Below are 27722 nucleotides of genomic sequence, written 5' to 3'. Positions count from 1 at the left end.
TATTTTGGCTAATTTTTGAACTTTAATCAAGATAGCTACCAACTGAGCCCTTTGAGAGTTGTGACTTAAAGCTAAATAAGATGGAAGAAACAATTATTTGTTGGGGTTTAGTTTTCCCCAATTCTACTGGTCTATAAATTTATCAAACAATACTTACAGTCTATTATTAGGAACATCTGAAGACTCCTAGAATTTTGGATTTTGCATACCACCAGTATTTGCCAAATCTGCTTTCTGTAGCCAGTACCTACTTGCTAAAAAATCATGTGTTCAGCTTGATGAAGATTGTAAGTAGTTTTTGTCTCCATGGGGAAAATGAAGAACAAAATCAAAGGGGACATACTCTCCTGACTCTTTCTTCTGTAGATGGAAACTCATACCAAAAAAAAAAAAAAAAAAAAAAAAAAAAAAGTCTTCTCTCCACTGAAGAATCTGATCATAAACACTAAAACTTAGGAAACTTGTGACATTTGCAGTCTCCAGATTAGAAACAATCATTGCTCTTGTAGATGAGTATGCAAGGAAAACAGTGCCATTTGAAATCCCTAATGTCTACACTGGGTGGTTGGTTGTGGTGTTTCAGGGGGGATAGTCAGAAATCATTGACACAAAAATGGTAACAGGATTTTCACTAATTTACAGCTGATTTTTTAAGCATGGATACTCACCCCAGTTACATATTTATGCTGAATTTTAAATTGAACAGTTTACTCCTGAAGTCACAAATCTCTATTGTTTCTCCTCCATGGTATTAAAAAGACAACGTTTTCTTCCTTCTTGTAGGCTTTTGCTTTGAAATCCCTCTGAGTGTAGGATTTGCGTGACCTTGGTATCTGAATCCTTCTTAGCCTATAACCTACTGTAGGTTTTACTACACAGAGTGGCAGTAAAAAGAGTTTTATTTCTTAGAAAATGCTTCTCCCAGTTCTTACTATCAAACTACTCATTCTTCTCTGAAGAACTGAATTTTGAATCCTAGTAACTTGTCCGAGCAGGAAGATGAAAAATGTCATGTTTACTCTACGCTTCTCACCTTGAAACTTTGCAATTGTATCTCTCCAAGCAACAAGGAATGGTTTCAGTCTTTCAAATCCAATGGAAACTTGCCTCTTCGGGTCAGGGAGTTAGCACTGTGGACCAAACTCTGGTTTAGTTATGACGTACAGGGCTCGGGGGTTGAAGGTCCATCTCTGTACCTTAGATGATATGTGACCTTGGGCAATAAAAATTGTTGGGAGGATTAAATGATAAAAATATGTGAAGCACTTAGCATAGTATAAGTAAGTATTCTCTAAATGTTATATACTGTTTTTGCTGTTGCTGTTAATATTATTATTAATAACAAATTTGTCATTCTTATGCATTAATTTATATTCTTTCTTACTCAGATCACTCATTACTCATTATTGATTTAATAAACCAATATATAACAATATATTCATGTTAGAATACATATAGACTAATTTTAACAAGAATTTTAAATTGAAATTGCTGTATTATTACCACTTGATGATTTTGTTCCTCATCCACTCTTGTTACTGGTTGAGTTCTTTATCCTTAGTGTTATGCCCTGTAAAAGTTTCTCTCAAAAATTTTAAGAACCAGTGAATTACTTATATTCCTCTTTTAGTTCAGTCTATTCTTCTCACTCTGTTCCACTCCATCTAGTCCTAAGTAACAGAACATATATATATATATATATATATATGTATGTGTGTATATATATATATGTATATATATATATTTTTTTATTTTTGAGAGGAAGGGAGAGAGAAAGAGTGCATGAGTCGGGGCAGGGAGGGGCAGAGGGAGAGAGAATCTTAGGCAGACTTCTTGCTGAGTGCCCAGTCCACTTGGGGCTCGATCTCACGACCCTGAAATCATGACCCTGAGATCACGACCTGAGCAGAAATCAAGAGTAAGACACTTAACTGACTGCGCCACTCAGATGCTCCTTAACTGTTAGTAATTTTTGATCAAAGTTCAAGCAGAAAGAACATGTCATTATATTTGAGTATTTCCTGAAATATCAAAGTATTTTTTACTCAAAAATTAATTTCTGCTAATTTTGTTTACTTTCTTTTTCACATAAGACTCTTTTATCTGTACACTTTGCTTTATATTTTTATTCTTGATAGATTCTCTGCAAACTTTCTAGAAATGTTGGCACATTTTCCACGTTAATTTGTTTTTCTTCATGGTTTATATAGAAGATGAGGGATTCTTGGATTATAAATTCCATTAGTATGTTTTGGCAGATTATGTCTTATCTTAAATATTACTATTCTCTTATAGTCATTTGTTAAATTCATAGCAACTAAAGGGTGTGTGGTAAAGACACTGATCATTAGAGCATTTGTTTAAAACAATTTGTTTAAAAAAATTCAGGAAAGGGGCATCTGGGTGGCTCAGTCAGTTAAGCATCTGACTCTTGATTCTGCTCAGGTCATGATCTCAGGGTCATGAGATTGAGCCCTGCCTCGGGCTGGCGCTAGGCTTGGAGCCTGCTTAAGATTCTCTCTCTCCCTGACCCTCTGTCCCATCCTTCCCCCAAAAATTCAAGAAAAGCATGCATAATTTTTATGTTTGATGTAACAGATGTTTAAACACATCTCATCTATTACATTTCTGTGTTACCAGATTAAATTGCACCTTCACAACGTTGTACAACCACAGAGGATGCCTTGCTGTACTCTATAAATCCACAGCCTGAAAAGAAAGCATTTTGTATCTTTGGAGAAATGTGTGACAAAATCCATTGTAAAACATGTGACTGAATTGTTTCAGACTCCTGACTTTATCAGGTTTTCTCCCACAGGCTTATTTTGTTTTTGTTTACTTGTTTGCTTGTGTTGTAGGTGAACCGGATCTTCATAAGAACTCAGAAGAGCTAGTAAACACTGAAGAAAAACATGCGGATACACATTCATAGGTTTGAAATACCTTAAAGGCTTCTGTCAGTTTAAACATGAGAGGTAATTCTATTTTTTAGACAAGAAACCTAATTTCTGAAATGAATGGTTTGTAGAATATCATTAGAGACAAAGTTATCTCATTTCAACGTCCTCCCGGAATCTTTTTAAGAAAAAAATCTCTCCTCTTTTCTGATGCAAAATCTTGAATATTTACTTTTTCAAAGAGCTTAATTTGCTCATCAATAAAAAATATACTTAGTGAGACATTTTAGTCCTTTAAAAATAATAATCTGTAGGGTGTGGAGAGGTTTAATCCTGATCTCTCTTTCTCCTTCAAATAGGAAATATGAGTGTTTACACCAGGTGGTAATAACAAAGCAAGTACATATTACAAAACAAACATCAGTGTTTGCTAAAATCTATAGACATTTGTTTGCATCAGTGGTTCTCTTTTTAAAAATTCACCTTCTAGGGCCTATCTTCGATCTACCAGATTATTAACTCTGGAAATGAGGACTTGGAATTCTGAATTTTTAATAATCCTGTCGGTGGTATTTCTGTACACTATAGTTGAGAACATTTCTCTTGGGCGTAGGGGGGAAGAGTGAGCTGCTAGAAGGGAAGGATGTGTATTTATAGTGGAGAGGTCTTAGTGTCTCCTTAAAAAGTAAGACATATGCTGCAACATGGACGGCACTGGAGGAGATAATGCTAAGTGAAATAAGTCAAGCAGAGAAAGACAATTATCATATGGTTTCTCTCATCTATGGAACATAAGAACTAGGATGATCAGTAGGGGAAGAAAGGGATAAAGAAAGGGGGGGTAATCAGAAGGGGGAATGAAACATGAGAGACTATGGACTATGAGAAGCAAACTGAAGACTTCAGAGGGGAGGGGGTGGGGGAATTAGGGATAGACTGGTGATGGGTAGTAAGGAGGGCACGTATTGCATGGTGCACTGGGTGTTATACACAACTAATGAAGCATCGAACTTTGCATCGGAATCCGGGGATGTACTGTATGATGACTAACATAATATAATAATAAAATATATATATATAAAAAAAAGAAAGACATAAAGCTCACATGTTATAATGAGTCCTGCTTTGGGGATGATGGTGGGGGCAAGAGAAAATGCGGAGGGGGACCATATACCAAGTCTTTGAGGTGTTATTGGTAGCTCCTCACATATTGCTTTAGACACAAAAGAGTTAAACTGTGATTAGCTTTTAAGATGATACATCTCTCAGTATTCTTGAGTTGGTTTTAAGACTGTCTTTTACTGATAATAGTAGTTTCATTAATAGCAACTATCAAGTGCCAGGCGCTGTGGTGGGCACCTTACATACATTAATCTCACGTAGTCCTCTTAACAATTTCAGAGTTGGTGATTGTGGCTCCAATTTTACATATGAAATCAAGCCAACAGAGTGGCTGTTTGGCAATTAAAACCCATGTATGTCTATGTTTAACAATTTTAATATATTGTCCCATATTAGCTATAGCAATTTCTCTTCATACCCTCCATCCACACTATAAATTTATTTCCTTTGGAGCTCATGGCTGTTTCAAAAGAGTGCTTAGGTTCTGACGATATATAATGGACCCTCAAAGTATATTTTAGGGAAAACTAAATTCAGTGGAGTACTTATAGATGTTTTAAGTACAAAAAGGTTTTGGTTTTTTTGTTTTGTTTTGTGTTGGTTTTGTTTTGGTTTTTTGGTCAAATAAATACCATTAGAACACAGAGTTAATCAAAATTAAGCAAGAATCTCTCCTACTGGATGTTGTCAATCCAGTGCACACTATGTAGCTTCAAAAGAAAAAAGTCTACAATCAGCATTTCTTATGCATTTGTGATACGGAACTGGAATACTTCTGAATATTTTCCAAAATTATGTGCAGGGAACACAGCTCACCAGTACATTTGTAAAAATGACTGTCCGATCTATAAAGATGTCTAAGGCAAAAAATATATACATCTATAAAATTCTGGCATCTCATCAGTAAAAAGTGTCAATGGGATTCAACTGGCAGTTAATGAAGTCTCTTTTTTCTTTTTTTCCACTAAAAACACCCCGAAGCTGGAAGGATTTGAGACCCACTCAAGCAGTGGTGATCAAACTCAAGCAGGCTGTTAGACACCTTTTTTTCCATCAGCACTAACCAAGTCCTGTAGCTTTCTTCTCAATTTGAGAAAGCTCTGCCTTCAGTGCACAGTCTTCCAGAAATCATGGCCTTTAGTAGGTGATATGTATACGCCTTCAAGAAACAAGCAGGTCTCTTAAATAAGAGACGTAGAAAACCAACAGGATTCTCAGGCCCAGTGTCCAGGAGACAAGAGCAGTGGTCAGCCATGGAAACAGAGAGGACACAGTGCACCTGACCTGAAGGCAGCAGCCAGCCAGTCTTTGCCTCCAACATATTTTCACCATGTACAAATTAGGGACCAGTGTTCCCAGGTGTTTCCATTGGCTAAGAGATTTTTTCTTTTTATGTAAAATCTTTCCATTTTTAATGTTGGCTCAAAGTTTTTTGAAACACTGTGTAGACCAAACAAAATATATGTGAAGGTCATATTTTGCCTACAGAAGGCTCCCAGATATTAACCGCACCTCCTTTGTGACCTCTAGCTAATTCTTTCCCTGGCCTCCGTCATGGAAAGTATAGATTTTACGGCAGCCTGGTCATTTTTCCGAGAGCCATTGCCTGCTTCATTCTTAGTGTGTGGGCCTCAGTATGGGATATTTTCTCAGGAAACACTGAAGTCTAATTCAACATGTACCGTGATGAAACCTCGTCAGTCCATGGGCAGCACTATACTTAGGGCAAGAAATCAACCTTTGAAATCTACTTTTCACATTGTTGTATAACTTCACTATTATTTCCAAGAGATTTCTGTTCACAGAACTATTTTTTTTTGCTTACCTTTTCAAAATGTTTTTGTCAATTAGAGTGAATAAGATCGGAATTGGATGTGCAATGCTATGCTGCTTTATTATTTAGAAAGATGCTGGAATATAATTTATTATATTGTCTTCCTTGAAGGGTATGCCGGAGATTTCTGGTGCTCCAAAAGCAAACTGATATCAGACCTGAGTACTCACTGGGAGGGAAGTGCTCCCCATGCCTACCAATGCGTGATCTTTAGTGTTGAGTGTGCTGTCCAAGAAGAGGTCAAAGCCTAATGGATTGTGGGCTGGATTTAGTCTGTGCATTTGCTTGGTTGACTTCCACACACTGATTTATAATTTATTTTTGAATATCTTCAAAAGGACTTCTGCTCTTGAGTTCACTACAGTCCTTGTGACTCCATTGGTTTTACACTCACACAGGCCCACTTACCTCATTTATTCTGCCTTCTGGGCTTGTATAGCTCCTTGGGTTTGTGGCCTCTGATTCAAACAATCCAAATTTTTTACTGGAATTGAAATACACAAACATACACACAAATGCACATACACACAAAGAGAAGAAATAAGAAGAGGAATTCTAAGAAGGTAGAAAACCAATATCTATTATATACTGATAAATCCCTTATTTCTGACAAGGTATATAAAGTCCCATGTGAAATTATCACACTGCAATTGATGCATGTATATGACTAAAACTTGATCTTCATTTTCATTTGGATTTTATTTCAGGATAATGAGAACAGGACTAAAACATCCTAAATCCTCAACTTTCTACAACATTATGTTCTCCTTTTTCAACACACACCTGCATCAGGCCATTTTAATGGACTCCTAGAAGGAACTTATAATAAGAAGAACATAAATTCTGAGCTAGTAACTCTGGCCAAACAAATACATTCAAAATTGCCATCAGAGTTTTTGGCCGGTGCTCCTGCCATTGTCCTTCCTCCAAAAAACAGTCTCGGAGGAAATGTTTTGATTGTTTTGATGCAGCTTTTTCAAGCAAGTCCGAGAAATTTTTAAGACAAAAGTTGGATAGTTTAAAATTTTCATCATTCTGAACCTAGTTATAGCACAGGTGACCTTGCGACACACGTGCAAAAGATGAGGCATTCTAAAAATTTACTTTCTTGTATTGTTTTCTGCAGAGTTTTGTAGTTACCAGTATGTCAAGGCTTAAGTAAAAGGAAGGCAAAGCAAAAATGTGGAAAACAATTTTTTTGCAGCTCTGAAGAACTGGCTATTTAGCTTGTCCTTATTTTAAACACATGGCAGCAACATGAGAGGTGGGGCTGTGCAGAAGCTGTGGTTGAAGTCCTGAGACAACGGCAGAGCTTAGCCTGGCTCTGTGACCTGACGACCACTTCATTGTAACTCTCAAGCTGGGAAACCACTGCGAAACCCGTCCCTGAAACCAGCGGACCAACTTGCATCCATCCCTGTGGTTTCAAAGCACGTCACCCCACAGGGGCGTCATCGCAATGCAAGTCACACGTTACCTACGCTCCAGGATAACAAGAACCTTCAGCCATGGCTGGAGACAGACGTTAGAACTGAGAATGGAATTTGCCTTCTGGGGTGTTGATCCCATTAGGACAGAACAAAATATATTACAGGCCCAGGGATAAGTGACAAGAAGTGTGTGTGTGTATTGAAAAATATCTATGAAAATGGAAACCCACACTTTTCTGTACAGATAATCTTATTTGGCGTGACTTTATGATTTTACTACACAGAAACAGACTGCAACTCTTGGAGACCCAGCTTGCTTGTCATGTTTTACCCGAGCATGTGCAGAGCCTGTCCTTTGCTCCAAACTGAAGAACAACTTCTGTTTGTTATTAGCTGACAAGAAAGGTCAAGCACAATTAGGGATTGTAACTTTTCACTGTGCAAACACTTCCGTGATTCTGAGACGAATCTATCTTTGTGAAAGGTAGAAACTGGATGGGAAAAATCAAAAGTAGCCATCAATTAAAGAATAAAGTGAAGGAGGGTCCATCCATCCTATTGGTTTTCTGTTGCACCTGCTTTTTTCTTGGGTTCCACAATGCTAAGCAATATTTTAGAAATTGATATAATCAGAGGCTTTTAAGTCTGAGTGGTGGGATTTTACAACCCACAACTTAGATCTCCTTTAATGTGTAAGCCATATTCTATATGCATATTAGGTATGCATTGTTCTAATTTAAGGTATATTTGTGCATAGACTATGTATAAAATGCTTTTAAATGTTCTGTGAATAAGGTCCGTAGTTTTTGGTTCACCTGAATCTTGTGTAGAATTCAGCTAAATAATTGATTTGTACTATAGACATTATAATACAATTGATATTTTAAATGTAAGCAGTACAAATTGATCTATGATGATGTGGTGGTGGGAGATTTATAGATATGTACATCATGGTGACTTTTTGTCTTTTAACAATGGACTTTTTATTTCTATTTATGAAGAAATCATAACTACTGCTTTCAATGTCTTTTTAAAAGTAGCTATTTACCAGCTAGAAAATATTCTGCATTTTAAATAGAATCTGAATATCTGGGAAGTGTAATTACTTTTGTTCTTATTTGAGCCAGTTGTCTGTCGGTAAAGCTAGAGAATCTCTCCAGGGAGAAGTAAATTGAAACATTGTTTCTCAAGGGTCATAGGAAACTTATCCGCTTTGTTCCTATTGATACTTTAGGACTATAGACTTTGCTACTAAAAAAAAAAAATAGAGAAATATAATGAATTCATCAGTTTCTGTATATGGCCTTTCACCTAATTTTCCAGGTTATTTATCTTATAAAGCACCGTGACTGAATTTCCGGAGGGAGTGGAGAAAACACGCTCCACTTCTTCAGAAGAATTGTCACGCTGTTGATGCGCTTTATTTCTTCCTCATCTCCCTTCCTCTCTCCGTTCCCTCCTTCCCCTCCCCTTTCCACTCTCCTTTTCATCTCCCTTATTCTTTCCTTCTCTCTAAGACAGCTACTAATTAGTGCCCACTGGCTGGAGTCAGCGCGGAGGTCCCCAGTGCCTGTCCCTTCTGCAAACACCAGCCTTTCCTGAGCCCGCCCTGAAGCGAGGGTGGGGGAGCCGGGCTGCTGCATCTCCCTTATCCTGCTTTGCGTTTTGATCCTCAGCTACACAACATATATCTAACAATCTCATATGCCGTTTTATTTAACCAGTAGCTCTTTTATTTAATTTTTAACATGACAAGCTACAATTCTTGTGTTTTTACTCTGCTGTAATTCTCTGTATTTCCTATTACATATGATTGTTAAATAAATCATACTTGAGGGAAAATATTGTGAAACATTTGGTGTCTGATATAATTCAATTTGATGGGGCATTGAAAAGTTGGGGAAATCAGGGAAAATCAGATATCAGTTTTGATAGGAGTTCTGTCAGAAAATGGTTTTTGCTCTATTAAAGAAATATTCATTGAACATTTATTATTCCGCCCATTATTTGCAAACTCCTGGCTAAAAGCATGTTGCAGAGAGGAAGGTGGAAACCTGAATCTTATCTCTATAAATTTCATCTCTTATAGTGGAGATAATTCATACACATAAATAACCAAAATGCCACATATAAAAGTAACCAGGTGCAAGTAAAACGCACCTCTGGGTATTAAGGAAGGTAAAAACTGCTTCCATCTCCCGAGCTTCTAAGAAAACTTCTTAGAGTAGATGCATGTGAGTTGATACTTCCTTTGCAAATAATAATGAAGCTCATACTTGTTGCCTGTTTTCTCTATACAGCAGCTGTGGAAACACTTAACACCTCTTATCTCTAATCCTCAATAAGCCAGCAAAGTGGGTATCGACATGAGCAAGGAAACCAAGTCTCAGAGAAAGAGCATAAGGCCGGGTCTCAGGTGGTGAACTCCAGACTGGATTTGCTTCTAGATCTCTCTGGCACCAAAGACCCCCTTCCTTTCTACTGCATCTGCGTAGGGTGGAGCAGAAACACTGTGGAAGGGAAAGCTTGGTAAGAAAAACAAGCTGAATAAGGTAACAGATGAGAATAATAGAGGAGCAAAGAGCATCCAATCAAGGTGAAGACCTAGGGAGTTTCAACTAACTGAATCAAGAGTAATTGGCATGACTTGCGGCACTTCTCAGACCCTGGCTCCACGGCGCCAATGCACTCCATTAAAATACAAACATGTACCTACTCATCAGATACATGACATTTGACTGAACTTTTTACTTCAGGTGTGATTCCGTGATAACTTTCCACGTAATAGCAAAAAAACTTTCAAAGGCCATATTTTAATTCTGAAATACAATTTAGATATAAAACACATACTTCCTTTGGAAGCTATATTAAGCCTTCTGTCCTCTCATTGCTTTTCTAAATATTACAAAGCCTACCCACCCTCTAGCACAAGCCTTAAACAACATAGACAACATATATTTTAGAGTCAAAAAACAAACACCTACTACCGTCCCACATTACCTACAGGTCCTTTCTTTGGAGGGAATCCCAAATATTTAAGACACAAATCTTTATGGACCACCATGTATATTTAAAGCTCTATTTGGGGCCATTTGTCCTTTAATAACAATAAATATCTAGGTTACTTGCTTAAGATTTGTGATGTTTAGAGAGCTTCCTTTGCATCTCAAGCTGATACATGTTTTATCTCTGATGATTAAAGATACCATTATTTAGTGTTTCTTATAGTTTAGTATAGTCTCACTATGGCATTAACTGTATTTTCTGACCTTGTCTCTTTTACTCCCTATGAGTACTCTCTGAGGAATTGTTATCCCCATCTATGGATGAGGAGTTGTGGCAGAGGGTGAAATAATGTGTAAGGCCACACGGCTGATCAGTGGAGGAGCCGGGATTTGACGTCTAAGAGAATGTGAGTCCCCAAACCATGAAGCTAGACTGCCTTCGGTCACTGTGGAAGTCTGTCATGTCTTCTCTACCCACCATATCCATTACCTTCCTTTTCTCCCCTTCATGCCATATGCAGACACTTGTCTTTGAAAACTGCCACTCGAGTGGGCAGAATGGCCAGTGACCACCCGCAGGGCTGGTGCACTTTGGGGAACCATTGAATCACATTTTATAGCAGAGAAGTTGCCCTTGATTTCTGTGGACGTAAGAATTATTTTCCATACTTAATATGTGACCTTAAAGTTGTGTTTTTTCAAATAAGCTACCGGGGTTCAGTCTAGACATTTGCTACTTCGAGTGTGGCCACCCACCTGAGAATGGCTTGGAAGTGAACACTCTCAGGCCCCATCCAGACCTTCTAAACTGGAATCGGCATTTAAGAAGATAACTGGGTGATTCCGGTGCCTATCACTAAATATTAGGGAGCTAGATCTCAACACCTACTAAGTACTCAAACATGAGGGCGTTTCTCCACACTAGACAGGAGGCTCCAGAGTCCATGCTTTTTCAACAGGGCACTGCTCTCAAAATGACTCCAGACCAAACCCGGAGAGACTGCCGAGCGGGGCAGACCCTGTGAGTTCTTCAGTTGTTGAGGGCCTTTCTTCAGCCTGGTGCTTGGGTCAACTGCGTATTAAATCCTCTCACATCCAGAAGAGCTAGACCCACTTCTTTCTCTTCAAAGAGCATTGCCTTGTTGCGATCTTGTCTTCCTTGTGCTCTATCTTTGGCTTCTCTGCTTTCAGCTCCACTTTCGCGTTTTCTTTTCCATACACCGTTCCTAAATTAAATTCCATCAGCGCATTCTTGAGACCTTCTGCAGCTTCTCCACAGAAACGGTTTCTCCTCGTCTACACCAGGGGTCAACAAGCTTTTTCCGTAGAGGATCCGGCAGCAACACTTCCGCCTGCAGGCCCCATCACGGGTGTTTCTCCTCCAGGTGCCCCCTTTCCTCCTCCTCCTCTTCCTTCCTCATCATTTTTTTCTTCCTCCTCCTCTTCCGTTTCTTCTTTTGTAACCCTTTAAAAATGGAGAAGTCTTTCTCAGCTTGAGGGGCGGGGGCGTCCCACCAAAGCAGGCCTCTGCGGGCTTTCCACAGCGCTTTTTTTGCAGATGCAAGGAGCTCGGGACCCTGGGGCAGGAGATGAGGCTGCTGGCCGCAGCAGCGGTCACTCCCGGGGCCGCGGCTCCCACAGGGCCTGCCGGCCCCGCTGGGGACTGGGGAGTGGCCCGGGCACAGCACACACATCTGACCCGGTCCCGGAGCGCTGGCCCAGCACCGGCTCCAGCCCTCGGGGCACGCGCCTCACCTGTAGGGGCTGTCGAACCAGATTGCTGAGGCCCAGCCCCAGGCGTGCACGGTCGGTAGGTGTGAGGTGGGGCCGGGGGAGGGGGAGGGCGGGGCGGTGCCCCTGCTGCTGGACTGGAGATCGCCCTCTGAGAACCACCCGCCTACAGGTGAACCTACACTCCTTACCGTGCACTCAAAGCCCCCGCACTCAAGCCCAGACTGTCTCTGGGCCGCGGCTCGCATTCACTTCACCGTTCGGTTCCCGGGTTTCCTCTCTGCCCTCGCGGGCGATGCCTCTTCTGCAAGGGGCCTTGCCATCTTTACCTGTCTCACGACCACCACCACCCCTCCCCCGGCCTCCAGGGGATCTGCACTTTTGCCAGCGCTCCCAGAAAGCCTCTTCTCATTTCTCTGGTCAGGAGCCTCAGACCCTCCTGCAGAAGAACGTGAGACTTCCCCCTCCGTGCTCGAGTACCCTAGCTCGCCCTGGCGTTCACTTGCTGCCAGATTATAAGGTAAGGAAGCACTAAGCCTTAGGCATGGTAGGTGTTCAGGAAATATTTACGGAATAAATAAATACGAATTAAGGAATGAAGGCAGGCAGGACAAGTTTATGTTTGTCTTGTTTATGATTGAGTTAATTCTTTTCAGATAACATCTCTAGTTAATTCGATCAAAATGAGACTGACTTTTCAAGCATTTTAGATCTAAGTAATTCCAAAAAGCCATTTGTGTTTTTTTCTCAAAGCAGACACATGGGGGGAGCGCATTAATTCTTAATTAATACTTAATAGCTGCTAAAAGCAAACCTGAATTCTATGAGAGAAACATTAAGATCTCCCCATCTGTTTCTTGTCGACCCTTGGGGAGATGGGTCTGCTGGCGCACAGGTGTATTAATTGTAGCGAATCATACCAAATTTGCTAAGGAGAAAAGCTCACATTTCCTGGATGATTTCTTATAGCCTTGATGATTAGTAGTGGGAACCATACAAGGTTTGGAGCAGGAATGAACTCAATTCACGGTGTGTTTTTCGGTGGTTGGTAGCTGTGAGCCTTAATGTTTCCTTACCTCTCACCATGAAGACTTTCATAGAATGGCAAATAATAGTGAAGAATATTTAAAGAATCTGGACAGTGCCTGACAAACTGTTGGTTCTCAATTAACATAAATAAATGTTATTATTTTATATTAATCCAAATACCATTATTTCCTGTTGAATTTTATGTGCAAGACCTGAGGCAAGAAATATCCAAGGACTGAATTTGACCCTCGATTCAATTTCAGACTTTGTCATGGTCTCTGTGACCTTGGACAAGACTCAATTTTCTACTCTATGAAATGGAGATGTAAAAGTTCCTATTTTACAGAATTACCAGAATGATGAAATGGCCCATGTAAGATGCCGAGAATAAAGACTGACATAGTTTTTTCTAAGCTGAAATAGTATGAGCTGTAAAAATAAGAATCTACCAAGATTCTCCTTTAAAAGAATCATCCTCTTCTTATAAAATTAATTCATGATCATAGCTGCAAGAACATAGCACGGCTTTCTCTTCAGTAGCAATATCCTAAAAGTCCACAGGATGGGGAGATTTCTCCATGTAAGGAGGAGGCTGGCCCTTCTATAGCAGAGAGGGCATCATTGTCAAACCGCAGGATCTCTGTCCTTGCTGGAGGAAAGGCAGAGTTACATACGTGCTAGAGAGATAGAGATGGAGATAGAGTAGATCGAGATCGAGACATATATTACGTATGTATTTATAGACAGATACCTCTATTGATATATATGTCGATACATGTCATGTAGACGTTCAATTCTAGGGGAAATTGTTTAATGGAAATACTAAGGAGAAAAATATCAGCATAAAGATAAAATAACAATAACCTTTAGACTTCCAGGATGGCTTGCTAAATAAAATACATTATTAGACATCCAGGTGCACTTAGAAGCAACAATAGCTGTTTCTCAAAGGGAAAACTCCAGGCACACACCCCAGCAAACTCTACCGGTTTCAGAGAACCTTCATTAGCAAAACAAAAAGGTCTTTCTTTAGAGGAAACAAAAAAAAGGAGAGGAACTTTCGTAATGAGGAAATTGCCCTTAAACAGCCGCGTCCACTAAGTGTGGTAAATCAGATGAAACCTAGAAGCCAAGTGGGTCAACACTGAAACCAGCGTCTTTAAACCCACCACGGAGAAAAGGGGTGCTAGTAAGAGCCGGCGCGCAAAAGCTGCATTCAGATGGAGATGACTTGGCGGCGTGGGCAGGACCTACTGAAGCGTGCTGTGTGGCGGGGGCCAGGGAGGGAGCGGGAGCTGGCCTCGCCTCTCGCTCAGGCTCGCTGTCTCTCGGGCCGCCTTTCTCTTTCCACCTCCCGCCTGGCTACGGCCTGCTCTTCTTCGCCCTCTGTGGGAGGTCACTTTCTTCCTTTCGTCTACCTTCTTCTGCACTTCTTCCTCCTTTCTCACCTAGCCTTTCCTTAACAGAAGATAATATGGCAGTGATAACGGAGGGAAGTACTTATTTCTTAGGGGTTTAAGTCTCCGTGCTTACTTTAATAGCAAATGGGTTAAATTTTTTTCTCTTTAAAAAAAGCTTCCCTTATTTCAGCGCAGTTACATAATATATATGCATTGGTACACATGTATTTCTGTATACACATATGTTGCGTACATATGTATAAATTCTGCACACACATTCATATATATATTCCTCAACAGAAAAATATTTTAACTCCAAATTACACAATGAAAGAAAAAAGATTTGTAAAAATTAAAACATTAATAGGAAAACATAAAAATTTAGTTACGCTTTAAATCAAAATTTATTGATTTTTGGATTATATTTTCCCCAAAATATTGCATTAGATTATTTTATATCAATACAGCTTTTGGTAGTTTATGATGACAGTGTCTAATTTTTAATACTTCCCTGCCCATACTCTAAGAATTATTATTTTAAAAATCTCATTTAGCTATCAGTCAGTTCCAATGAAATAACTTGTTCCAGTGAACTACTTCCTAGGAAAACTATTTATACTGACAATGAAAATAGGTAGCTTAAGTCTTGTATCCTATGAAAGTCCAGGATAATTGCACTAGTACAGTATGGTTAATAGAAGTATAATTAATAGTATAATTCCTATGTCAGTCGTCACTGGCCTTCATGTCAAATTTAATTTTTAGACTACTAAGTGTTTTCAAAAGCACATAAAGGATCCATATAGTATTTTAAACACTTGACAAATAGAACGAATAAGTGACAAATTTCAAAATAGGAAATCTATGCCCCATCAAGGCAAAAGAAGAAAGATGAGACATCTGGTAATGTAATTAGTATGATGAGAGAAACATCCATAGAATTTATGCCTCAGGGAAATGTCAGGTAACCCGCCCATCTACTGCAGGGCCTTGACAAATGCCAGTCTCTTTAAAAAAATAAAGAAGAAAGAGAAGATATTCTCCTGCAATCATTAAAGAGCTGGTAAACCATCTCTGAGCTTTTTTTTTGTTTTGTTGTTTGTTTTTTGTTTTGTTGTTTTGATTCATATAAAGCCATGTTATTTATACCTTTGCTACTGTAGAGGAGGAAAACGGTTTCTGGCTGGGTCTGGGTCGACAAAGACAGATTAATAGGAAAAAAGCATACAGATTTATTTAATATAAGTTTTACGTGACATGGGAGCGATCTGAGTTTTTTCGTGCTAGGACCGAGGAAGAATGGGGTCATGGAAGACTAGGTAAGTTAAGGGGTATGAAGTAAGCGTAGTAAACTGGGGGGAACTTAGCAGTGCTTGTTGGTTTGGATTCTTCTTTGAGTCCCTTTGTCTTCAAAGACAAGGGTGCTCCTTTCTTCTGGGTGTAAGGCACTCCTCACAGGAGGGTTTTATGGCCTGTTTCAGGGAGAAGGGCAGAGGGAAGGTGACCTTCCTGCTTCTGCCATTTTCTCAGATTCCTTCAGCTGACAGTGTTCAATGTGCTGAGGTGCCATTTTTTGCAGCAGTGGGTCCTGAGCCCCATCACTACTCTTGAGGAAAAAAAGTTATTTTGAAATATCAATAAATTGATTCCTTAGTTAGTTTGAGGAGAACAGCAGTTAGAACGTTCTCTTTGGTTCCTCATTACATAACATATTGGTTTTTAATGCCATAATAGCTGTAGTTTATTCCACAATTATGCACTTAAGTCTATGGTAATTATGCTTGTTTATATTATTTTTTCTTTTGGGGCAAATACAAATCTGGAAGTGGTAAGTAAAAATTAGCATTCTTCAAATCCTGGGGACAAGGGTGCAGAGAAAGGGAAAGGCCATAACAAAAAAAACAGCAATTTGTGAAATGATTTTTCAATTTATAAGAAATCAAGGAAAAGAAACTTAAAAAGATTGATGCTTTTTTCTTTAAGAAAAGATTATACCCAACATTGTCGTAACTTCAGCAATTCTCTCCTACTTTTTAGATATTGAAGATTATTTTTTTAAAGCACAGATTTAAACATAAAAAATATTTTTAAATGAGTCCCATAGTTTAAAAGGAGTTTCAAATTTGTTTCTTCTATTAGTTTTAGTTTGAGGTCAATATCAAAGAATTAAAGTAGAACTCAGGGGCTTCTTCTATTCCAACATCCTTAACAAAATTATCCCCCTATGCTTTAGGTCTGAAATGTAGAAAATTTAGTTCCAATGCAATCTACAAGACATTCTAAGAAAAGGCAAAAGCCTCTGGTTTCTGAGGAAGATGGGCTTTTCCATCCTAAAACCACCACAAACTCTCAAAAAGAGCATCAGCTAATAGAAGCGTTTGTTGAATTAGTTCATTTAGGGCCATTTATTTTCTTTGGGCTCTAGTTTCCTGATCTAAAAAATGAATCCTACCTGTCATACAGATTTAATGTGATTATTAACTGAGAAATATAGGTGAGGCCACTTTATTAACTGTAAAGAACTGAACCAATATTAACTGGCAGGAGGGCAGCAACAATAATAGCCTTTTCATTTTTATAACCGATGCTTACATAAGTAGTTGGTGTGCAGTATATTATTAATATGTATTTGTGAAACTAAACTGAATCATGACCTATGGATTTGAAAAAGAAACAGAAGAATAAATAAATATGATGGGATTTGAAAAGAAAAAAGGAAATATATTTGGAAGCCTCTCTATTGTAAAAGAAGGCTCAGATTCCAGAATTTAAAAAACTAAAAATGAATCGCTTAAAAGTTACCCAAATTCAAGATCTCGCTTTTAGTAGTAGAGAAAAATAAATTAAAACCAAAAAGAACTTGGCAAATAGTGTAGCATAAATAATTGGGAAAAATACATAAAATGAAGGAACAGTATCTGAAAAACATGTCAATATTTATGTATCAAATATCTAAAGTGCTTCAGAAGGCAATCCAAGAGTAAGAGAATAAGACACAATGATGCAGGTGGAGGTGGCGGTGGTGGTTTCATGTTGGTATTTTTCCAAGCTCCCACAGGAGCACAGCACTGACAAGTCAGCTTCTGGTTGTTATCAACCCATTTTGCACCTGGCGGAGAAAAAGAAAATAAACTATTCCAGAACACCGTGGAAATGTTCCAAAGAATTTCATACCATGTCACATAAATCTCTGTAAAGGGAAAAATCTGGTATGCAACTTAAAAGCAACAAAGCATTTACGCTATGATAGAGTAAATTATCCAATTAGTGATCTGTAGGAGGAAATTTTTCTTGGAAGGACTTTTAAATCTTAAGAAAAAAAACTACCACAACAACAAACTAAAAAAAAAAAAAAATCACCATTTTTTAGATCATCTTCTAAGGAAAAGTTTTAAAAGAAAATATATTGGTTACAATGCTAATGCTGTTAAATACACACGTACATATGTCTGTATATTTCTAAGTAGAACAGTTTTGTTCTGTTGACTGTCATATAAGCATACAAAGATACCCTTTTTCTCTTCTGATTCCATGCTCTCTTAATGCTGCTGCTTTCTGTCTATTCCTGTCTCTTCTTTTCTCCTTTGCTGCTTGTCTGCACTTCCTGAAAGAGAATCAGAGGGGAGAAACAGATCTTAGTGTTGGAAGGAACCTCATAGGAACGACTGATCCACCCCCTCATATCATTCTCTACATTTCACTGCTCAGAAAACCAGGTCCCAGTGTGTTTAAAGGGCTTCCCCAATGTCACACAGCTATGATCAAAGAGGAGATGCCACCCTGTGCCACATCACCTCGTTCTTTTTTTTTTTTTTTTAAGATTTTATTTATTTTGAAGTAGAGAGTGTGCAAGCATAGGAGGGAAGAGCAGAGGCAGAGTGAGTGACAGAATCTCAAGCAGATTCCACTCTGAGCATGGAGCTAGAGTGGGGCTCAATCTCATGACTCTGACATCATGACCTGAGCTGAAATCAAGAGTCACATGCCTAATTGACGAGCCACCCAGGTGCCCTGCCACATCTCCTCATTCTATTTCCTTCCACGAATTTATCACTATCTGACATGATTTTATTTATTTATTTATTTATTTATTTATTTATTATTAATAATTTATGTATTAATTCATATGGATATTGACAGTCTTCAAATGCTAGAATATATATCCATGAATTTAAGGGCCTTAACTATCTTATTAATACCTGTATCCTCAGGACTCATTCATACATATTTATTGAATAATAAACTAGAATAATGTTCTCTTGTTTCTAGAGTATACTCTTATAAAGGACACCAAATTATCCTATGAAAAATACTGTAGAATAATTGATATCTGAATTGTTCTATCTAGCTGCAGGCCTATCATAAACATTAGCCTAATTTATGAATTTTAAGTAGCAAACACATCTAGTGAGTATTAATGTTTTCGACTCTTTGACATATATTGAATAGTCTGTGCTTCCTTTAGGAACCTCAGGGAAGAACTTCCCTGAATTCTGTTATTTGGGAAGCAGATACTTCTCGTTGCTCAGCTGATATCCATGGTCACTTTGTAACTTACAAAGAGAACCTTGACTGACTTGGAAGGTGGCAGTGTTCCTGGTTTAAAATATTTACTTTTGGGGCACCTGGGTGGCAAAGTTGGTTAAGCGTCTGACTCTTGAATTCTTGGCTCAGGTCATGATTTCAGGGTTGTGAGATTGAGCCCCATGTCAGCCTCCATGCTCAGTAGGGAATCTGCTTGAGATTCTCTCTTGTTCTCCCGCTGCTCCTCCATGTGCACTCTCTCTCTCTCTCAAAATAAATAAGTCCTCAAAAAAATATTTACTTTCTCCAACTCCTTTGCATCGAGGGGTAGTCTTATGGCACAGCTCTGGTCCGGAAGACAGTAGGTGGGGGCCTCTGAGATAGCTTGGCTTCTCTGCTAGATTCTTTCCCTTTCTCTTCCCAATATTCTTTTTGCTTGGAACAGACTGGATGCCTAGAGCAGCAGCTTGAGATCATGAAGTTACAACTTTGAGAATGTTAAGGAAAATGAAAAGTATCTGAATACCCATTGGAGTCTTGAGCCACAGTTCCAGTCCCGGACATTTTATTGCATGACATAAATCAGCCTGTGTGCTACTGTTTGCTGGGTTTTCTATTATTTGCTGCCAAATGCTTGTTCTGAATAATAATGAAGAATCATTTGCCAAACATATTCTAATTTTCTGCTACTTCTAGGATTCTAATCCTAGTGACATATACTCCAGGGGTTCACTGTGCTCATTCCTTCAAATTAGGCTCATTGTTACTAAAAGTAAAAGAAAAATGCTAAGTCACATTTGTAGAGTGAGAAACAAAAAATGAAGATGAATTCAATACCATTTTAATTCACTTTCTCCAGTTTTTTCCTCAAGTTTCTAGGCTCCTTTGAGCATCCTCCTTTGCCGACTTCTCTCTCTACTCTCAAGTTCACCTGCCTTCTACAGACCAAGTCTCTTTAGCTGCATAAACTAAGCATGTAATGCAGTAAGGAAAGGGGCCGCACCAATGTCTGTCCACAAAATAAACAGGATTCATATTATAAATGTCAAGGAAAGTTCTACAGTTGAATAATAGCCTCTTTACAAAATGCAGTCAAGCATCTATGCATTCACGTAAATTATTTGATTCACACAATACTGCAAAATAGAAACCTTCACCTCTGCTGCTGTGTGAATTCTGTGGGATGTTTGCAAACTTGAGTACCTTCACTACTCACGATGTCACTTAAAACCAAAGATGCTTCCATCACTTTCCTAAACCTCTTCTTTCTCTGTTATTGAGTTTTCCAGAATGTTATGATGTTTGAAATCTAATAATTTAATTTCTTTAAGCAGATTTCACATTTTGGCAACATAGACATTTTTAATAATTAATAAACCTGCTGGAACTTTGAAAACTGGTTTTTAGAATCGGGGTCTTAGAAAAGTAAGGGCATTTCTTCCTCCTCCATCTTCGGAGAAAGAAAATATTCAAAATTACTATGAACATAAACATTTAATGTAATTAGACATGATTTTTCTATTATTCAGTTTACACTTACATTGCTTTTAGATGTGGGTAAAGAAACAGAATTTTTAAATTAATGCAATATAAGTGGTTTATTTATAAATTTATAAATCCATATTGCAATTAAATGAACTCTACAATACTTACACTTACTTGCTATGACCATACCCAAAGCCAGTGTTTCCAAACTTCATTCGATTGTATATCGTTCGGTGATTTTGAGGTACTACCTCTACTATGGTTATTTAATATTTCCCTTTAGATTGATTTAAAATATAGTCACCATTGGGGCGCCTGGGTGGCACAGCGGTTAAGCGTCTGCCTTTGGCTCAGGGCGTGATCCCGGCGTTATGGGATCGAGCCCCACATCAGGCTCCTCCGCTGTGAGCCTGCTTCTTCCTCTCCCACTCCCCCTGCTTGTGTTCCCTCTCTCGCTGGCTGTCTCTATCTCTGTCGAATAAATAAATAAAATCTTTAANAAATCTTTAAAAAAAATATATATATATATAGTCACCATTAAGCTTGCCTCATTCTAAGCAACAATAGCAATAAAATCATGATTATGTATATTTTCTAACATGTGTTATGACAGTATTTATAAAATTAAAAGTAATTGGTCCCGGGGCACCTGGGTGGCACAGCGGATAAGCGTCTGCCTTCGGCTCAGGGCATGATCCCGGCGTTCTGGGATCGAGTTCCATATCAGGCTCTTCCACTATGAGCCTGCTTCTTCCTCTCCTACTCCCCCTGCTTGTGTTCCCTCTCTCGCTGGCTGTCTCTATCTCTGTTGAATAAATAAATAAAATCTTAAAAAAAAAAAAAAAGTAATTGGTCCCATGCCAACCTAAAATAATCTGTTTCCGCAATGTAGAAAACATTGTCATAACTGAATTAAAATTTAAAATGGATGGTGAAAGCTTCTTTAAGAACAGAAAAAGTCTGAAGAATTTTGTTTTTTACAAAGACCCTTACCCTGGCCAACCCTGGGAAGAAAAAGGGCTTACAGTATCATTGTCTAATAGAAAGAACCCTGGCCTAAAATTCTGCTCCACCCTGCCACATTCTATTCTTCAATTTCTCATGGTTTAGGGAGATTAGGGAAAAAAGCCAACATATCTACCTGACATAACCTTTCTTAGATTCAGTATACACAACTAAAGAGGATCCGACAGCAAGTGGCCAGGATGATGAAAAAGGTTGGGAGGACCTGGTGGTGTTTTATCACGGAGACAAGGCCACTTAGGAGAGATGTCACAGTGCTGAATGGCCGTGATCAAGGAGGTGAAGCACAGGAGAAAGAGTTTCACACAGAGAAAAACAGAGTTTTTTGGCTGGGTTTGGGGTTCAGCTGGAGTTATTCAAGAAGGGAGGGGGTCCATCACTGGTCTGTGATGTTGAAGAGGACCATGTGTCCGGTAAGGCTTGGATAGACAGCATCAGGTCTGTTCCCACCTTGACAATAACAATAGGCACCAATTACTAAATGCTCCCTAAGCTGGACTAAGCATTTTAATATGTCTAATTTCATTTAATTTCCACGATAATCCACAGGGGTAGGTATGATGGTACCCATTTTACAAATGCAGTAACAGTCTAAAACTTGATAGAGGTTGAATTTGAACTGAAGCCAGAGTGACTCAAAGCTCATCTATTAGCCAGTATGTTATATTATAAATGTGGTCTGAGAAAGATGAAGGTTTTGGTTTTTTTTGTTTTGTTTTGTTCAGAAAGTTTCTTTGACCATTCAGCCAAATTGAAGCCAAGTTGTCTTCTTGAAAAAATTTTGTTGTAAACTATAATTGTGTGAAAAGGAAACTGAAAAGCCATTATCTCAGCTGGCTTCCTTCAGATTTCTGAGAAAGCCAACATATTTCCCAAGGAAAACTTATGCTTTTAATTGTAATCTCTGTTTTGAGAGTAGAGAACAGAATGGAAGAAACCAACATTTCCTAAGGAAAACTTATGCTTTTAATTTTTTATATTTTTGTATTTTTAATAGAGAACAGAAGAATCCAGAAGCCATGCTACTTATTTACCCAAAATATGTTACAAAATCAGCAAAAGCTTTGGTTTCTTTTGTTTGTCTGAATCCTTTTGGGAAAAAAACAAAAACAAAAACAAAACCAAACATTTTGAAAGTGTGTTCAAGGAAAGGGAAAGACAAATTTTATTCTTTAGCACCTTGCTCAAGCGGTATCAGAATGTTTTCCAAACACAAATAATTCAAAATCATGTAAAACAAATCTGTGCCTTAATCATGTTTTAAGTAGAAAGAAATTTAGGAAATCAAATAGTCACAGCAGGTGATCTAGAAACTCCAGAAGCTTTTGATTGAAACTGGCTTAATAACAACAACAACCGAACCAATGACAGCCTAGGGGTTGGGGTGGGGAGAAGGAGAGGAAGGGAGGGAGGGGGGAGGGAGGAAGGAAAAAAACAAGGAAAGGAGGACTGAAAGGAGGAAAGACACCTGGAACCAGAGTACTCATTCATACTTAGTGATACTACTTATCAGTGAGTTTTGCGTTTATTTTCTTGAGGAAAATATACTAAGAAAAATGATTGCTATCTCTACTGCATTGTCTAATAGATTCACATATTTCTCTCAATCTCTATATTATAAAACTTGAATTCAAAATTAAAAAAAATAGTTTTACTTCTTTGAATCTTCATATAAGATCCCACAGTGGATTTCACATTTGCTTTTTTCCTTCCATCTTAATTTCCCTCTTCACTGACTTCTGAGAAATCTTTCAATTTTTTCATTCATGAAACATTGAACCTCACCAACATCATCAGTGTGGGAACCAAACTGGGCATTCCACCATCCTCACTAAATTTTGTGGCATAGGTACTTTACCTTGAAATGCCATAAATGATTAATGGGGTGCCTGGGTGGCTTAGTTGGTTAAGTGACCGACTCTTGGTTTCCCCTCAGGTCTTGATGTCAGGGTTGTGATATCGAGCTCTGTGTCAGGCTCCATGCTCCTCAGAGTCTGCTTGAGATTCCCTCTCTCCCCCCTTCCTCCCCTTCTGCCCCTCCCCTACTCATGCACACACTAAGCTCTAAAATAAATAAATAAAAATCTTAAAAAAAAAAAAATATTGTCCAGGAGGCCAGAATTTTGAATAACCAAAAGCCCTATTCAATAAATATATATATATTGTCCTGGAACACCTTGCTTTACACTGATGCTTTACCTTCTCTGCCAGTTCTAAGGATGAAAAATTATCTTTCCTTTATTTTTATAACCCCCACCAAAGTCGTTTGCTGGAGATAAACTCATTAAAAATACTTATCGAGTTAATGAATGACTATATGCGTGAATTAATGGAATTTCTTATTTGATGATAATAGAAGATTTCTAAAAATGCTAATGATTCCTTAAAATGCAATAGGAAATAGCTCATATTTCAAGGAATTGCCAAAAAAATGGCAGGGGAGATTTTGCCATAGTTTATTTTAGATTTAGCATTTCTCTTTCTTAATAGCTAGTGGAAATACTGGGAAATATATCTCTCACAGCTCAGGAAAATGAGAATTCTGCAGTCCTTTAACCATTAATGCGTTGGAAGAAAAAGATGGTTAATACCTAAAAACTAATATATTACGATCTTTTCAATCAAGAAATTGGGCATTTTTTCCATCATTTTGAAATAAAACATACCGTTCTGTATACAGAAACATGATAAATGCGGATCTTAACTTAAAAGCTTCATTAAACATTCCTCTGTAAGTTAAACCCAGATACACCATGTCTAAATGTATTTAATATTTATTTTTTACTCTTAAAGTGAAGCTATTTACATTTGACCTTAGAAGGCAAACCATATCAGTAGGACATCAGGGATTAAGCTTGGTATTAAAGTTAGAACACTCACATGTTTGCAAATGTCATTAAAAAGAAAAATCACCATAAAATAAATGTTTATTCTTTAATTGTAAGTAATATTGAACAATCTGTACTTGGTTCTAAAGTTCAGTCAAGGAGAGCTTCCCAGGAGGTGTATTACTACTGTATGAGAGCAGAGGTGGAGAATGCTTCTGGAGGTCAAGGAGTGGCTTCCATGGGATATTCAGAAAAGTTAATAGTTCAGTTATTCCCAAGAAGCCTTCTTGCTGCAGACCCGTAATTAATGCTCCCACTGCTCCTCTCTTTCGTTTACACCTTCTTCTTCTTCAGGGAATGCTGATTCATTCTGGCCTTTCAGATGCTTAACCCCTGAAATTATAAAAAATTATGCTCTATTTAACTGAAATTTATTTCTAGCAGATTCATTGCTTTGCTGCAAGAGATAAAGAAAATGAGTGGAAAGTTTTCGCTGTTGTATACGTGTTTTCTCCAAGAATTTCGACCATCTAACCCTATATAAACCTTTTAATTCACCGAGAAATAAAAACACACCCAGCCAAATTTCCATTAGAGACAGGCTTCCTTTATAATTAAATCTTCTCCATTAAGAATTGCATCACAGCCTATTAAAAACCTGTTAACTAAAAATCTGCTCACAGGCTCTTATTGTAATTCTGATATATCATTTAGTTCAAATATTTCTTTTGGCATCCCTGAATTCCATTACAAGGAGAACCATTGAAGAAACCCCTAGGAACAAAGGGGTGTGTGTGCCATTTCTGTAACTTGTAAACAACAAAAGAATCACGATATTGTTAGTCTCCGTCAGGAATCAGAACATATTCATTTGATTACGAAACTTCTGTATACAAAATTCTCCAGTAACTTCCCCCACAGCTCACAGAGAGGCCAAACACTGGCACACCTCTGCCTGCTCCACAGGCTTATAGATCCTGGCCTCTCCCTACCTATTTGGCCTCATTCCTTCCCAGCCCTTCCTGCTTCCCCCTTTCACAGTAATTTATGAGTTACTAGTTAAGGACACTAACCTAACTCTTCCACATTCCCTGATCATTCCAGGCCCCTTCAAACCTCCATGCTCCTCTCGTTCTCTTCTCACTGCCAAACAGCTTCTTCCTATTTACCCACCCGATAATCTCCCGCTCATGCCTCTGCCTCAGCTTGCCGCCTCTGTGAAGGCTCCTCTAATTCCCCAAGCGGACTTGGCTAAGTTTTTCTCATATTCTCTTGGTATCAATTACCTTATAGAATTGATTTGTTTACATATCTTTCTCATTAGAGCAAATTTCTTGATGTCAAGATTACATAGTTTCAGTTTGGGCTCCCCGGCACAATGCCTGGCAAACAGTGCATACTCATTCATATTGATTGAATAAATGACTGATGTAATTTATAAATAACTTGGTGTATGTCTTGCCATATTTTTTTTCAAGATTTCAAAATTAACTCAAATTTGGAGTATAAACCAGAATGCAACTACCACAACCATACTCAAAATCTATAGAATTACCTTCTGTTTCACTTGTGTCTGTTCTGTTAAAACACCGTACAGTGGACACTCCATGTATTGCTACTTAACACAGAAAATTGTATACGTATTTTATATTTTAGGAAAGTGGTTTATAAGATTTTTCTAAGTATTACTGGAAAATTTTCTAGCTAGAATTGATAAATGAAAGGAAGTTACTGCTCATGTTTGCTATGAAACAAACTCAAAAAGAGTGTGGATTTGCATGTACTGCAGTCAGCAAGCCTCAGAGTGCTGTTTGGCAAGGAATGACATCCTTGGGCTTGGTGGATTATCTTGCAAAAATATTTGATCAGTTGTAATAATATTTAAATACTTTAATTTCATTGGCAAACACAGATCACTCACAATTCCTGTTGACCCAAAACTGTAGAGAGACATTTATTATTAACCAATGGAACTTATTTTTATATTATTATTCACATATTACAATTTATAAATTACAGGGTGGCAGGGAGATGTCTAAATGTGAAGGAGAAAGTAAGGGGATTCATTCATTCAATAAGCATCCAATCAGTTACTCTGTTAGAGTCTAACATACCTTAGTCACCAAACCTCACAACTCCATCACAGAAATACCTGGATGGTGAAATTTAGACTTGAAGAAGGTAAGTGATTTGTTCAAGGTTATAAGGATGGTGTAGTTTTAAGAGAAGTTATGACACATCATATTTCCTCAGGATACACTGACGACTGACTGAATGAATAGTGAATGAGGCATAAAGTTCCATTGTCAGGAGACCCTCACTCATTTTCACCTTTAGCTTTTCGGATGCTGACATAGATTTTCCTGTTGTTCTCTAGGATTTATTATAGGTTTACAGTACCTATTAACCTTGCTTAGACAATGTTGGGATTCCCTCTGAAATATTAAGGCAGAATAATCATTCAGCCACCTGTCACTCTCCTAAGCTGAAATTGTCTGTACCTCTCTCAGTTTGAAAAGGTTCTATTACCGCTAGAGCTCATCCCTTTCATCCACAAGTTAACTACAGAGTAATAAAGTTGTGACAATTTAAGTTAGAGTTAATAACTTAATGACAACATTGATTTGTTTATATGAAGGGCTCAAACATTAAGAAAATATGGTAACCAAAAAGTCCAACTTACTAAACCATTAGTCAATCACTTCCCTTACTTGAGTATACACCTACTTGCTTATCCTGACCCCCATTTCACTTATTTTATAACCCAATAATGGTCACAAAGTTATATGACGAAGGCTTTTTAAAAGTAAAATCACTCACTTGGGCAATCCCTAGAAGATGCCTTTCTTAGCCTTTTTCAAGTGTGACATTAACTGTTGCTAGGTGAAAGATTTGGTGAGATGGGAATTAATAACATGAACATCTCTACAGAAACACATGTTCTTTGATTCTCAAGGCAATTTACATTCATGTCATCTTTCCATTGAATAACGGAGAGTTGATTTGTGTCTTGACTCTCTTTTCCTATTAGTTATATTTGTTTGGTTACAGATGCAATAGTACTAAGGTTAAAGTGTGAGGGTCTGTGAGGACAATCTAAAAATTCTGTCTCCCCACGCCCTCCTCCTATTCCCAAACACACATATACTTTGTGTTTACATTTTCTTTAAAACTTCATTTAATATTAAGGTAATTCTGAAGGTAGAAGAAAATAACTTGGTTTGGGGGCTTGAGCCGCCTCTTCTGCTGAATGCTAACAAACATATATTGAAACACCCCCTGCACGGGACTGACTCGGCACAGCGTACAGCAAAGAGCCTCCCGGAGCGGGCACAGACCCTGCCAGCCCCGCACACAAGCAGAAGGCCAACAGCTCCCAAAAACACAAGGGCGGTTCTCTTCTCCATAGCAAAC

The 27722-nt window shown here is 38.2% G+C and overlaps 2 protein-coding genes and 1 long non-coding RNA gene across 8 annotated transcripts in view; 1 reads left to right on the top strand and 2 right to left on the bottom strand.

The window, feature by feature from the left end:
• PDE1A (phosphodiesterase 1A) overlaps positions 1 to 9268 on the top strand; it is a 322509-nt gene extending 313241 nt beyond the window's left edge. The window contains exons 15-16 of one of the 3 annotated variants that reach the window (XM_034654817.1): positions 2859 to 2975; positions 6980 to 9268. In XM_034654817.1, coding sequence (XP_034510708.1) covers positions 2859 to 2932 — 74 coding nt within the window. In that variant the 3' untranslated portion in view covers positions 2933 to 2975; positions 6980 to 9268. Of the gene's footprint in view, positions 1 to 2858; positions 2976 to 5964; positions 6520 to 6560 lie in introns of those variants that run through there. The other 2 variants (XM_034654816.1, XM_034654818.1) reach the window with 2 other exon arrangements.
• On the bottom strand, positions 829 to 12444 carry LOC117801110. The gene is made up of 3 exons (XR_004623522.1): positions 12211 to 12444; positions 6262 to 6337; positions 829 to 1213 (listed from the first exon to the last, which is right to left on the bottom strand). It is a non-coding gene; the product is annotated as an uncharacterized LOC117801110 (long non-coding RNA).
• A 5025-nt stretch (positions 12445 to 17469) lies between these two features.
• PPP1R1C (protein phosphatase 1 regulatory inhibitor subunit 1C) overlaps positions 17470 to 27722 on the bottom strand; it is a 123828-nt gene continuing 113575 nt past the window's right edge. For 2 of the 4 annotated variants that reach the window (XM_019802800.2, XM_019802799.2), the window contains exons 5-6: positions 17960 to 18052; positions 17470 to 17557 (exon numbers count right to left, since the gene is read on the bottom strand). In XM_019802800.2, coding sequence (XP_019658359.1) covers positions 18008 to 18052 — 45 coding nt within the window. In that variant the 3' untranslated portion in view covers positions 17470 to 17557; positions 17960 to 18007. Of the gene's footprint in view, positions 17558 to 17959; positions 18053 to 24612; positions 24702 to 27722 lie in introns of those variants that run through there. The other 2 variants (XM_019802798.2, XM_011228748.2) reach the window with 2 other exon arrangements.

The sequence above is a fragment of the Ailuropoda melanoleuca genome, chromosome 2 (assembly GCF_002007445.2).
Source record: "Ailuropoda melanoleuca isolate Jingjing chromosome 2, ASM200744v2, whole genome shotgun sequence".
Lineage (NCBI taxonomy): Eukaryota > Metazoa > Chordata > Mammalia > Carnivora > Ursidae > Ailuropoda > Ailuropoda melanoleuca.
Note: the sequence above shows the minus strand (reverse complement) of the source record. Positions and strands in the feature narration are given on the sequence as shown.